At 35.6% G+C, this 13070-nt stretch overlaps 2 protein-coding genes across 3 annotated transcripts; both read right to left on the reverse strand.

Moving 5' to 3' along the window:
• Positions 1-48: 48 nt before the first annotated feature.
• LOC147763434 (uncharacterized) lies at positions 49-3861 on the reverse strand. The gene is made up of 2 exons (XM_087003061.1): positions 3846-3861; positions 49-3014 (listed from the first exon to the last, which is right to left on the reverse strand). The coding sequence occupies exons 1-2, from the start codon at positions 3859-3861 to the stop codon at positions 49-51; spliced, it is 2982 nt and encodes a 993-aa protein (XP_086859187.1).
• LOC106161109 (uncharacterized) lies at positions 3234-13045 on the reverse strand. Of its 2 annotated transcripts, XM_087007024.1 has the most exons (12): positions 11875-13045; positions 10249-10377; positions 9017-9143; positions 8413-8477; positions 8038-8143; positions 7450-7616; positions 6990-7145; positions 6624-6794; positions 5677-5892; positions 5102-5279; positions 4794-4972; positions 3234-4352 (listed from the first exon to the last, which is right to left on the reverse strand). In XM_087007024.1, the coding sequence occupies exons 1-12, from the start codon at positions 11956-11958 to the stop codon at positions 4251-4253; spliced, it is 1680 nt and encodes a 559-aa protein (XP_086863150.1). In that variant the 5' UTR covers positions 11959-13045; the 3' UTR covers positions 3234-4250. The 2 variants fall into 2 exon arrangements, with proteins under 2 accessions (XP_086863150.1, XP_086863149.1); XM_087007023.1 differs by having other exon boundaries at positions 4794-5279; positions 11875-13040.
• Positions 13046-13070: the final 25 nt, after the last annotated feature.

Consider the following 13070-nt stretch of genomic DNA (forward strand, 5'->3'; position numbering starts at 1 on the left):
TGTTGCCTTAGAGGCTACCTGAGATTTAAAACCAGAATGCCTTTTAGGCTATACATTTGCACACAATTCACATTTCCAGTTTGACTGGGGTGTCCAGTTTTGGACCATACCTTTAGAAGTGTCCAGATCTTTACAATTTTTCATTGATACTGGCAACATATTCCATAGTTTAGCACCACTGTAGGCTAATGAATTTAATCCATAGCATTTTGTCCTGCAGTGCTTCTGAAGCAACTGATTTGAGTTCCTTAAGCTGTAAGGTACTTCTTTAACACTGAACAAATCCCACATGAAAGGTGGGGAGAGCTTATTTACTGATTTAAACACTTCAATTATTACAGCTCTATTCCTAGAAAGCTCAAGAGTAGATAACCCTGCTTTCTCTAGTAATGTACTATAACTAGACTCAAAATCATCATACACAAACTTTAAGGCTCTGTACTGAATGCGTTCCATCTTTGCACAATCTACAGCACCACAAAAGTTCCAAGCTAAAGCACAATAGTTAAACTGTGATAAAATAAAACATCTAAAGACTTGTAGTCTAGACATTTCATCAAGGTACTGTGAAAGTCTCTGTAACACTTTAAGTTGAGCACCTGCCTTCTTACATAGTACACTGATATGATAATGAAAATTAAGTCTTTCATCAATATTCACACCTAATAGTTTCACATGTGGTTCTGTGGTGATATTAGCATTATCAATACTGATAGTATTCCTATCTGTAGTTTCATTTAACATAATAGCATGAAATTTAGATGGGTTAGCCTCCATCATATTGTCTCTGAACCACTTTATGGCAGTCTCTGACTCTGTAGTTAGAGTCTCTATCACCTCCTGTCGGGTTGGGTGCATAGCGACTAGAGTGTTGTCGTCAGCATAGTTGTATAACGACGCTCTGGTGATCGTTGCGTAAATGTCATTCATGAAGACATTGAAGAGGATCGGTCCCATGATGGAACCCTGCGGGACCCCCTTTACCAGCGGTAGCCAATCACTGACATGTCCAGAGAGTTTAACCCTCTGACTGCGTGACGAAAGGTACGCCCATATCAAGGCACAACCTTTTTGCGACATGCCGTAGGCCCTGAGCTTGGCGATAATGAGCTGGTGCGGCAAACAGTCGAACGCCTTGCTCAGGTCCATTAGGATGGCTCCTGCGTGGTTGCGATTTTCCAAGGACTGCTTCCAGTCCTCGATCAAGCGAAGAAGCACATACTGGCAGTTGTATCCTCTCCTATAAGCGGCCATCCTGGGATCCAGGATCCGTTGAAGGAAAGGCGCCAGCTGATGATGAAGTATCTTCTCCAGTACTTTGGACATAGCAGGCAAGATACTAACAGGCCTGTAGTTTTTCATGATAAGATTGTCATCCTTCTTGAAGAGTGGCACCACTTCAGCAAGTTTGGCACCATCCGGAAATACACAGGTATCAACACACTGATTGTAGATTGACGTGATGTGGTGACTAAGGCATGTAGCTACAGGTTTCAGTAATCTCGGTGGTACACTGTCCCAACCTGTTGCCTTAGTAGTGTCCATGTCATTAATAATTTTCATTACATCATCTGGTGTGGTATGTTCAAAAGTGAAATCACAATTGTTCATACTAGATTTGATATTTTGCACACTTGGATGATCAGTGAAGTAAGTTTCACACTGTTGTACAAAGTCTGTATTGGAGGTCATCCCTTGATCTAGATCAAGGTTACCCCCAATCTGCGATGCAATATTCACATAAAAATTGTTCATCACATTGGCTACTTCCTGCGGCTTAGTCTCAATGGCATTTTCTGTTCGTATCATGATGGAGTTTCCATCGCTGGACCCTTTGTTTGTGAGGAAGGGCTTTATCGTAGACCAGAAATCACAGTTTTTAGGTCCATTTCTGCACTTGGCATTGAAATAGTCCTTTATGGCCTGTTTCCTTATGCGAGTTGTACGGTTTCTTTGAGATCTGTACTTTTCCCAGTTAGCATCTGTAGGGAATCTCCTGAACTTATTTTGCAGTCGTTTTTTGTCTCGCACAGCCTTTCGTAAGGTTTTGTTCATAAAAGGAGCCTCTTTGGCTCGCACTTTGACAGTTTTCAGGGGTGCATGTTCATCCATAATCTCCCTGAGCATAGTTTGAAGAGCCCAGTAATTATCAGATGGGTCTTCAAAGATTTCACATACAGTATAGGGAATGTAGTTCACTTCCTGAATGTATAAATCCATGTTAAATTGCTTATAATTGCGATAAGTCACTGTTTTTGCTGGCAGCCTGGCAGCAAACAGTTTGAACACAACATATATCATGTCATGCGAATCACTTAATCCTGTATTCATGGTTGCTGATTTAACACATTTGTCAGCTCGGCTCACAAGTATCACATCTATAAGAGTAGATCCATGAATAGTGTGATTTGTAGGTTGTTTGATCAGCTGCTCTAAATCATACTGATCACACAAGTCTCTTAATGGCTCACCTTTGGCGTCATGTAGCAAATCGAAGTTGAGATCACCTAACACACATATGTCGGTGTAGTTACTGTGAGCTTTGTCCAAAATGTTAGCCATTTCTTCAGTAAAGGTTGCATTTTGTAGACTAGGTGGCTTATAAGCGCACATGAGGAGATACTTTGACTTTTTATTAGGCACTACCTCCACGGTTATCATTTCCACAGCTTCGGTCTCATGGCATTTCATCCGACGACAGGGTATATCCGACCTGATGTAGACCATGACACCGCCACCTTTTTCATCACGGTCTCGTCGAAACAGCCGGTAACCATCAATTCTGAACTGCTCATCTGGGAATGAGTCGTCCACCTTGGTTTCTGCTATGCCTAGTAGATCCACTGGTACTCGTCTCAGTGATTCACGGATGTGAATTACTTTGTGGCGAAAACTGTTAATGTTTATGTAGGCAGCAATAAACCCTTTGGGATGGTCCTTTTTGATGTTATCAAAGAAATCAGTATTTTCACACTCACCATCACTACTGCTGGAGTACTGTGTACTATCCAATACTGAGTTATCAAAGAAAGAATCACTGATTGATGGCAATTGACAATTGTAGCAGTGCCAATCGCTGTCACTTGCTGATAGTCTCCCATGTTCAGCGTTAGACACAAAAATAAATAGTGAGAAAGCTTCATGTGCCTCAAAACACACACTGAATGTTATTTAAATATCAGTTTTTTGCTCAAACCTTCTTTTTGATATGTACAAGAATCAGTCAAAGTAAACTCTTTTCTGTATATGAACTTTGTTTATTTGCTCATTTAGGTGTAAAAGAAGGCAACATGGAATGGCTGTAGCTATTATGCTTATAACTGGAAAGGAATATAAAAAATACAAGATCAATGAATTGTTTTTCTGAATAAACTTTAGCCGTAAACTAATAATTTTTGGTTAAACTACCTACTGTCTTTTTGGAAAAAAAGTCCCCTTACATTATTGGTACTAGTGTCAACAATATTAAAGTTAGGTGAAAGAACCAAGGAATAAACTTAAAATCTCCAGTAAGAAAATGAGGAAACTGATATTGCTAGGTGCGCTGTGATGAAAACTTTCTTTATCAGTTTGGTAAATTTCATTCACAAAAATGCAAATATTGTCAGACTTAAAAATAAATATTTGAAAGCTGTAAGCAACAAAATATAATGCAAGTTGTTTTGTAGAGTGCAGGAGTATGCAAGCTGTTATTTTATGATATATTTGCTTGAAGCTTTTTGCATGTAATTCTCTACATGCTGTTTATATACTGTTTGACTCCAATTTTTATACATTTAGCAAATGCTTATCTATTCCAAGTTGGCAAAGTTTAAAGCCACATAATCTGCAGCTTTTTTAGATACTCATTAATACAGCCATGAGAATGATGGTTGAATCCAGAATGTTCAACACTGCTCTTTTAACTCTACAACATTGATTACAAGAAGTACTGATATGGGCAAAAGCTATACTCTGACAAACTTGAGGTACTTCTTGAGTATCTTACAATGATTTTTGAAATGGCATTTCCATCAACAAAAAGTGTGTATGTGAATTCAATGAATTTTCAGAATAAATGCATATGGGACAAAACCTGGCGTTTTCAATCTTTGTAACAAGGTCACAAAAGAAAAAAACTTCTGCAGATGCCTTCTCTTTGAATGTTATTGGTCTTGTTTTTCTTAAAGAACATTGGTTGATCCAACACATGCTGTGGATGCAAGTTTTTACTGGTACACTAAATTTTGAATGGTGTGGAAAGTAGTTTCTCACACAGAACATTCATAGACTGGAGTTGTAGGACTAGCAGGACTGACAGAAGATGATGTGGCTGACAGGTTTCTTTCAAAGTGAGAAGGAGGCTTCCTTTTCTGAAATGCAACAATAAATTGTAAAAAAAATCTTTCTTTAAATTGTTAAAAAATAACCCTTTCTTTTAAACTGACCAATAAAATGCTGTTCTTAATCAATTTTTAAAATTCTTTTTCAAGAAAAAAATCTTTTTGACTTTTATGTATGACAGCACAACAAATTACAGCAAGACATGAGCTGGGCTCTGTTTATCAGTAAATTTCAGCCGAATGCTCAATAATATCCTAATTGGACTTTAAAATGTAAAATATTTTGTAAGTTATATTTTATTTAGGGCAGGATTTTGATTTAGATGTCTATAATTATCCAGTAGTTTGTCTGAAAGAAATTTTATTCAGGAATAAACTTGCATAAGATCTTCAGTGAACAAAATTCTGATGATAAGAATATCCCTCATACTGAAGAAAAAAAATCACTTAATATCCTTATTGGTCACTTACATCTGATTCACTGTTATTTCTCTGCTTGCTGTATGGTTGCTCTTCACATGACAGATGCCTTACCATCTGCTCAGCTGCTGCTTCAAAAGATGATGAAGCTGCTGTAGGTTTTATTGCATTGTCTGATGTCTCCCTCTGCTGAGCTGGCAAGTTTCCAAAATTGTCACCGGGTGTTTTGCCTTTAGGTGTATCCGATGGAGGAAGTCTATGAACAAAGGCACTTCCTGACGCCACCCCCTTGTTTCTTGGTGTCTCTGGCTGACTATGAGATTTTTTGTGATAGCTGCTAGCTGTAGTGCTATCCTTACCCCTTGAGCTCTCTGTTGGATATGGAGGAGGCTTATCATTGCTGTTATTGATTTTGGTTTGGCCTCTAGCAGAGGCATTGAATTTGGTATTGTTGGGGCTAGTGGTGCTTGTGTTTTTAGGTGTACTGGTCTTGGGCCTGACATCTTTGTCTGTAATCAGTTGCTCTCTCTCATCATCCTGTTAAACAGAAGCACTTTGTATAAATGTCTGATAATGAGACTGAGAAGATGAAACAACCCATTTTACAGGAAATCTTAGTAAGAAGACAGTTTTGCCATCTGAAAAAAGTTTTTCTGATTGACAATACTAGTATTACCATTATTAAATTTGTTGAAATCATGTTGTTTTTTATTACAAATTAGGCATAAATGCTGCTTTTGAATTCACCATGCAAAGTTCACTCAGAATGCTTTGGTTAAAATTAATTCACTAGTTTCAAAATGAATCCTGAAAAATGACAAAAATTAGACTTCTAGAAAAGCCCCAAAAGTGTTCCCTTCATTAAAACAATCAATAATGGCATCATTACACATTAAACACAGATTTCTACTGGAAAGAGATATATTACAGTTACCATTGGTTCTGTTTCAAACACTTCACTCTCTACTGCTGACACCACTCGTAGTCTGGTCTCTAACTCGCTTTCTGTCACAGAGATTTCATTTCTTACTGAACCATTCACTGACATTGTGTCACGGGAATGTTTTCTGCGCATATTTTCCTCAATATCATTGCAGAGCTCTATATACTGGTTGACATAATTGTTCAGAACTTGGTTTCTGTTGCTGTTCTAAATAAGATTGAGAGAAAATAATGAATATAAATGTTCACAAGCTCCTCCAGCATGCTGTTAATATGTAATTGATTAGTTTTTCACTTTACTGAAGGGCAGTAACAGTCAAATCATTCACAGTTATGTAATTTTGGAATAAAATGTAGTGTAGTAGGAAAATGCACCAGAAGCTTCCTTATGCAATAAAAAAAAAGCTTTTTGTGGTTTACTTTGGCTTAGCATCAAGATTTTTGACTTTTACAGCAGAATAAATCTATTGTTAAAGTTGCTTTATAAATTTCTAGCATCATGTGTCAAAGGGTTCAAAGAAAAGAGCATGCCAAAATAAGTTGATCAGTGATCCAAATCTTTCTATAAGGTGCCTTAGTCATTAATCAGCTATATTATTGTAAACTGTATATACTAGGCTTAAAAAAGGTTGTTTTTTGGTGCAACATTCAAAACAAAATCAACCTCTTACCCCCAAGAAACTTAAATATAACATTTTAACTTTGTAACAATAATTTATATTTGAATTTCTTGTATTTTTTATGTCCTCCCCCATAAAAAACTGGAGAAATATCAGAGGGGCCGAGTGCTTTGTCTGCCTAAACCTAGCAGTGGCTATGGAAATTCTTCATCATCAGATCCAAAGATCCCTATAAAATTGTGTTATGGACAAACTGATTAAAGAAGATATGTGCAGGCATAAATGGGCCATATGGTACTAAAAATACAAAAGATTATACCTTTTTCAGTAAAATGAATATGAAGATGATGAACATTAATACTGCAATCCCTGCCACTACAGCTGTGAGCACTGAATCCACTGTAGAAGGGAATCTGTGATTTGATACCATAATACTATTCTGAATGGCTACCAGACTCTGTATGGTCAAACAGCAGAGGAAAAATACATCCTGAAGTAAAAAAATTTCCTTTATACTATAAATGGATAAGTAACAAACTTTTCTGTTGGATGAAAAAAAGAGATTTTAAAAAATTCAATATTTCAAACAAGTCAATGTAAGTCACTATGGTTCAAAGTGCACATACCAAAATTAAAAACAACAGAGAGCTTCTGATATCTAATAACATGTATATCTATCCCTTACCAGTAATGTAGTTGTTAAGAAAATGCTCAGCCTTTGAGTGATAAAGTAGTAAACAACAACCAGTATCAGGAAGAACAACATTGTTATCTCCATTCGCTCGTCTGCTTCTTGTGCATTATTTCCAAATGTTGCAAATGTAAGGAAGGTGATAATTCCCTGAAATAAAGTTTTTTTTCTTTTCACTCAAGTGATGGGTAATTATTATAATCAAAGTTTGTTAAAAAAATTAAAACATTTGTTTATACACAGAATGAGAGTGCTTCTTAAACCTCCGTAAAAATAAGATTTTAATTATAATGGCCTACAGACTATTAGTTATTGAATAGAATTCTATGCAGTAATAGCACAGCATATGTTACAGCAAGCAGATGTTTCCTTATAATAGTAACCACTTTCATTCCATTTGAACTTCATTCCATGTGAAATATACCAAAACTTTGAACAAATATTTCATTTTTACCATCACTAAAAATACATTCCATATGTAGAAAGTGGGCTTTCTCTTGACAAACAACTTGATGGTGTAGTCTTCGTGTTGGAACCAGGTTGCACTGTCCATGCTAGGTTCTATGACTGGCACCTCCTCATCCACCATTACACAGGGATTTAATTCCCACTCCGGACTGCCTATTATTATTATTATTATTATTATTATTATTGAATAGCAGGGTTATGGAAAGTTGTCTTTAGTGCAGTTTGTTGTGTGTTGTTCATTATATCTGAATCACACAGTTATGGAAGTATATCTTTTATATGATTTAAGAATAAAGCATTAAACAGCTAAATCCAAGACAACAGTTGCATCTTTAAAAAGCTGTGTATTCATAATATGTAATGGGGTTTTCATGTTTTATGTCTTAAAAGTCAAATGTATCCATCTTGTGAATATGGTAATATGCATTGACAGGAAAAGATTTTTAATAAAACCCAATCAACGAAAGTAAATAATAATCCTTTGTAATATTCTAATATAAAACTGTAAAAATGACAATAAACATGGAGAAAACATGTTAAAATCAGCCACTGAAATGCTAAGAACTATACTTACCCTCTTTGTCTGTGGATTGGTAAAATAACTCATCCTTCATTAATGTGTCCTTCTGGAACTGCAGGTTGTGCTGTGTCCATTCAGATGAAATATGTATAGGCAACTCCTTATGTGTAAAAAAAAAATAAATAAAAAATTAACATTTTTGAAAAATATGTAAAATTATAATAAACAAAAAATCTGATGCTTTTCTAATAATAAACATTTTCTTATATCTTAGAAATGCATTTGTATTAATGTGATTTACTCTTCCTACACCTCCAACAAAACTTTTGTAAATGCAATCCTTGGAAAACAGTTTTTTAAGTTGATATACTTTTGTTACTGTGATCTATAATAAAGGGCAGCAAAAGTATCAGATATCAGGAAACATACCTGGTAGTCAATGGGATAATTCTTCACATCAAAACTGGCCTTGAAAGTACCATTCACTCTCAAAACTAAACCGAAGAATATATATTTTCAAACAATTATGCATTGAACATTACATCATTTTTAAATCTAGTATTTAAATGAACAAGATATACCCACCACTCCTATCATAAAAGTGATCAAACATGTACATCTATACCTACATCACATTTCCAATCTTTCTGAATATATATTTACTATAAGGTTTTTATAGTTTTTTTTTAATCGTTAAAATGACTTTTGTTAGGCACGAGAATAAGAGATCACTTAAAAAAAATCTTAGCAGTTTGTTCTCAATACATTATGTAAGATCCCATTTCCACAGACACCACTGATCAACACAGATTGATTCAACTCTGCTGGGAGTCTCAGTGAGTGCAATCAGTTAAACTATATGACATGCCTCCTCCTGTCATTGAAGAGAACACAGGAAAGCTCAGTTTAGCTGACTGTACTCAGCGATAGTCCCCTGCAGATTTGGATCGATATACGTAGTCCGATGGAGTCTATGGGAATGGGGCCTAATTCAACCTTTGAAAATGTATTAGATCATTGTAGGTTTACCCACCATGAACAACCCAGGGTATGTCACTTCTCCTGTTGTACTCCAGAGACTTGGTCTCAGACTTGCTATAGATTTGAACTGCATTCAGCAATACTATCTTGGGGTCCCACTGCTCTGACCAGTTTACAGACTGGAGAGCAAAAGAATATATTCAGTGATATTTTTTTTGACATAAAGGGGACATTTAAAGCCTTAATAAAAGTCATTTCCTCAATTTTTGTGGCATTAGAGCCAAGTTAAAATGATAAAATTTTAAAGATATTCATATCTAATTCTCCTTAGAAGAAAAAGCTACCAGTATTACAAAAACATCCATATAAAAATGTGCAATACAACCAGAGATCTCTGCTGCTGCAGGTACTGCGTGTTGACAGTAATTACCCTGTCCTCACTTCTACAGGTACTGTAATAAAACCTTCCCCTTATGAGTGGGATCACTGTACAAAAGACAGATATCACACCCATTCTTATCTGGATTCTCTCTTTGTCTTTTTGTCATTGATTACATACTGTTCTTTGGTGAAGGAGGTTAATACATGCTTTTGCCTTTGTTGGTTTGTTTAATAACAGCCTATAATGCAAAAAGATATGGATGGATTTTGATAAAATGTTCAGGTTAGATCAGTAATGGACTAACTTAATATCAGTCAGATATAAAACTGGGTTCCCATGCCTAGATCGATCCATCTGGATCAGTATAACTCTCTGGGGAGTCTCACTAAATTGCTATCAACTTAACCAGCTTAAATGTCTGTTAAGCCTACTGAATGAGTTAGGCATGACAGACAATTAAGCCGGTTAAATTGATAGCAAATTAGTGAGACTCTCCAGGAAGATAGATCGATCCAAATATCTGTGGGAATGGTCCCTAAGTGTTGATCCAATGATGAGAAGCGAGTTGTTTTGGCGGGGGGTCTGCACTTTTTGAGAGCTTTTCTAGTTGAATATAATGATGTTTCATTGGTGTAGTAGTGAGTTGAAATATCAGTATTATTTCTGCCTAATGTCTTCATTTTATTTCGACCAACATAATTCAGGATTCATTTTATGTGTTCTTTTTCCATTGATCCTGTACCCAGATAATGTACTATTGAAACTTTATATCAAGATCTGAATGTGATACAGCAATCCTGTTTGTCCACAGGAAAAATAAATGTGTGTGTGTGTGTGTGTGGGGGGGGGGGGGGGGGGGGGGGGAATCCGTGAATAGAATAACAAAAGACAAAATTTACTACCTCCTCTGCCACCCCTCTGAGCCTTGTCTCTCTCCATGTCAGGCGCAGATAAAATTGGACAGAAAATGACTGATGCTGCTGGTCAACATCAATTGGGGTTAAAATGCAGCAGCTCACATTCACCTGCACCTATAGACAAGGAGAATGTTAAAACAGGTCATTAAACACACATCAAGGGAGAATTTGGGCAGCAAACTGATTCTACAGGTGTATCAACTTACTGTTACTTACTATCAAATTTTCCGTATTTTTTATTTTTAACACTTCAATACAAGCATTTAACACTCATTTCAAGATTAATAACTGAATGTGGTGGAGTTAAAAAGAGTATATGCATGGTCATTTCTAGCTGTAATATATATTTTTTTCAAATTACATCCAGATCATACTGTATGCATACTTGTCAAGAATGTTAAAACAGGCCATTAAACACACATTAAGGGAGAATTTGGATAGCAAACTGATTCTACAGGTGTATTAAGTAACTGTGAGATTTTTTTCCACTTTATAGTTTGTTAAAAACACTTTAATATATTATTTCTAGTTATCAATAACTATATATGGTGTCAGCAAGAGTATATGGTCATTTCCAAGCAAATTGTTTTTTTTTTCATCCAGAACATATTCTATGCAGATTTGGTTGAAGACTAAAGTTAATCCACAGTGTGTGTGTTTTAAATTTGGAAGCTTGTGCATACAGACACAAAAATTCAATGAGACTTTAAGCAATTTGAAACCTTCCCTTAAAAACTTTATTTTTTCTTTTGTTAAAGCAAATAAAATATTCTATGAATCTAGAGGGGATCCTTTTATGTTCTTAAATACAAAGTACAATATTACATCAAATTTAACTTGGTTTGACATTTGAGAGAGAGCATGATCAATGTGACACATCAATAACTGTTATTCAATCTTCAGAATGTCTTCTTTTGAAGTTTTTCTGCCCAACTTGAATTGACTTTGCTCCTGTAAACATCACAGTGAATAAATTTCACACACTATGGCATGGTGAAAAAGCTTTAAGATTATAAAGGGATGATATCATCAAGAAGAATTTCTATTCATCTTGACATGCTACAACTCACAAAGTAATTATTTCAAGTGTAAAGGCTCTTCATTTAACAAAGCAATGCAGTAAATATTACATGTGCATGTAGTTTTTAGTATTGATTTCCATCATTAATATCATATTAGATAATTTATGGAGTTTCACTTGACAAAAACTGTTAAGTTGGCAAATCTGTACATTTAAAAATAAACTTACTAATAGTGACAGGCAGAAGTAAGACATAAAACTACAGCTTAAAGCAATGCTTAAAATGAGCTTTCAGGATCTGATATATGTACTTGTTAATTTCTTAGCCTAGTGATTATAATGACCCAGATTCTGCATTGTAACAACCTAGAAATGTCATACCTGCAGAGCAATACATGTATATATTGGTATCTACATTTACAAGTGAGCTTTGTTTAAGCATACGCTATCCAAATGAAATGGTATCACTCATGTTTTCAACATCACTTAAACAGTAGATCCAAAGTTTTATTAATGCTACGTATACCCCAATAATTGTAATATATATTCTTCTGCAAAATAAAGAATCTCCGTATAATATTCTTATTTACCTTCCTGTTCCTGTGAAGTTCATGTGTTGTGACAAAATCCTCTTCTGCCCCATCTGTAGGATAAATGCCATTAAATCGATCCATCTCCCAGATGGCCCTGGTATCAGTGGTGACACTGAGATTCCACTACTGCTAAGTGAGACTTCACACACAACCAGTATCTTTTAAGATAGCAACAACAAAGGTGAATTGCTCCACTCAAATTCTGCCAATCTACACCCACATGTAAGGTCTATTTATAACGTCTACATCTATAACATCCCTAGGGACAATCAAGTGACCTCCTTGCGATTTAATGTCAATACCACACTCTGCTTGACATTGACTGTGACAGCAGACATAGGACTGGTACCTGTTGCAAATACAAGCATTATCTGATGATCCATTTGAAATTCATTTTCCTCTAGTAAATCCATTTAACGCTCTGGGTGAACCAGTTTTTGGACCCGAATGAATGCATTTGACTTTTATTGGAGAAATTCTTAGGTAAATGTAACTACCAGGTAGGTTGACTAGGGCTTGACTTTTAAAGATATGTTGTTTTGTGTACTACAGCACAAGCGAGTTTCTTTCAATAAAACTACTGAAGCATATTATATGACAGAAATGTTGTTGTACAATTCCCTGTCGGAGTTACCTTGTGTAGCTTTTGGTTGACAATAACCTCTGTATATTTGCATAAGGAGACATGCCAGTATAATTCTCCCTTTAACCTCTTCACCTGTCCCTGTTCTAGTTGATACGTGACACACCACCAGCACTTAAATTTTATTTTGCAAAAATGACAAGATGATGTCTAAATTGCATGAATTTTGAGAAACTGGTTCTACTCAACCAGCTATACCTGTGAGGGACAGACATCAATCGTCGTTAACATAGAGGGTTTTTACTTTCTGCTCACAACTTATATGTGGGCCCTCTACAAACAAATATGAATAATTCTGTTTTTTAGTGGACAGATGCCAGGAATACATGTCATTGCACCAAGAAGTAGATATGCCAAAATACAAGCACACTGTATATATTAAGTGTCTGCCTTAATTGAACCAAAAGTGTATTCATTAAATACATTTTCAATAAAACAAAATTAATTTTAGATACTAACTTTCAGGCTAAGATTCATTCTGAAAGATAAGTGTCAGGCAGAGCATATTTAAGACTTTTGACAAAAGGAAAAAAAAAAAAACAGCAGTTGG

The sequence above is a fragment of the Lingula anatina genome, chromosome 2 (assembly GCF_051362555.1).
Source record: "Lingula anatina isolate TDL-2025a chromosome 2, LinAna3.0, whole genome shotgun sequence".
In the NCBI taxonomy this organism is placed as follows: domain Eukaryota; kingdom Metazoa; phylum Brachiopoda; class Lingulata; order Lingulida; family Lingulidae; genus Lingula; species Lingula anatina.

Excerpts from the sequence above, each read along its gene's own strand:
- LOC106161109 (XM_087007023.1), bottom strand. The coding sequence starts at position 11,958 with ATGGATCGATTTAATGGCATTTATCCTACAGATGGGGCAGAAGAGGAT. Across the intron at positions 8,144-8,412 it reads ATTATCCCATTGACTACCAG|GAGTTGCCTATACATATTTC; the intron begins GTATGTTTCCTG and ends TTTACACATAAG. Across the intron at positions 7,146-7,449 it reads GGAATGTATTTTTAGTGATG|GGAATTATCACCTTCCTTAC; the intron begins GTAAAAATGAAA and ends ACTTTATTTCAG.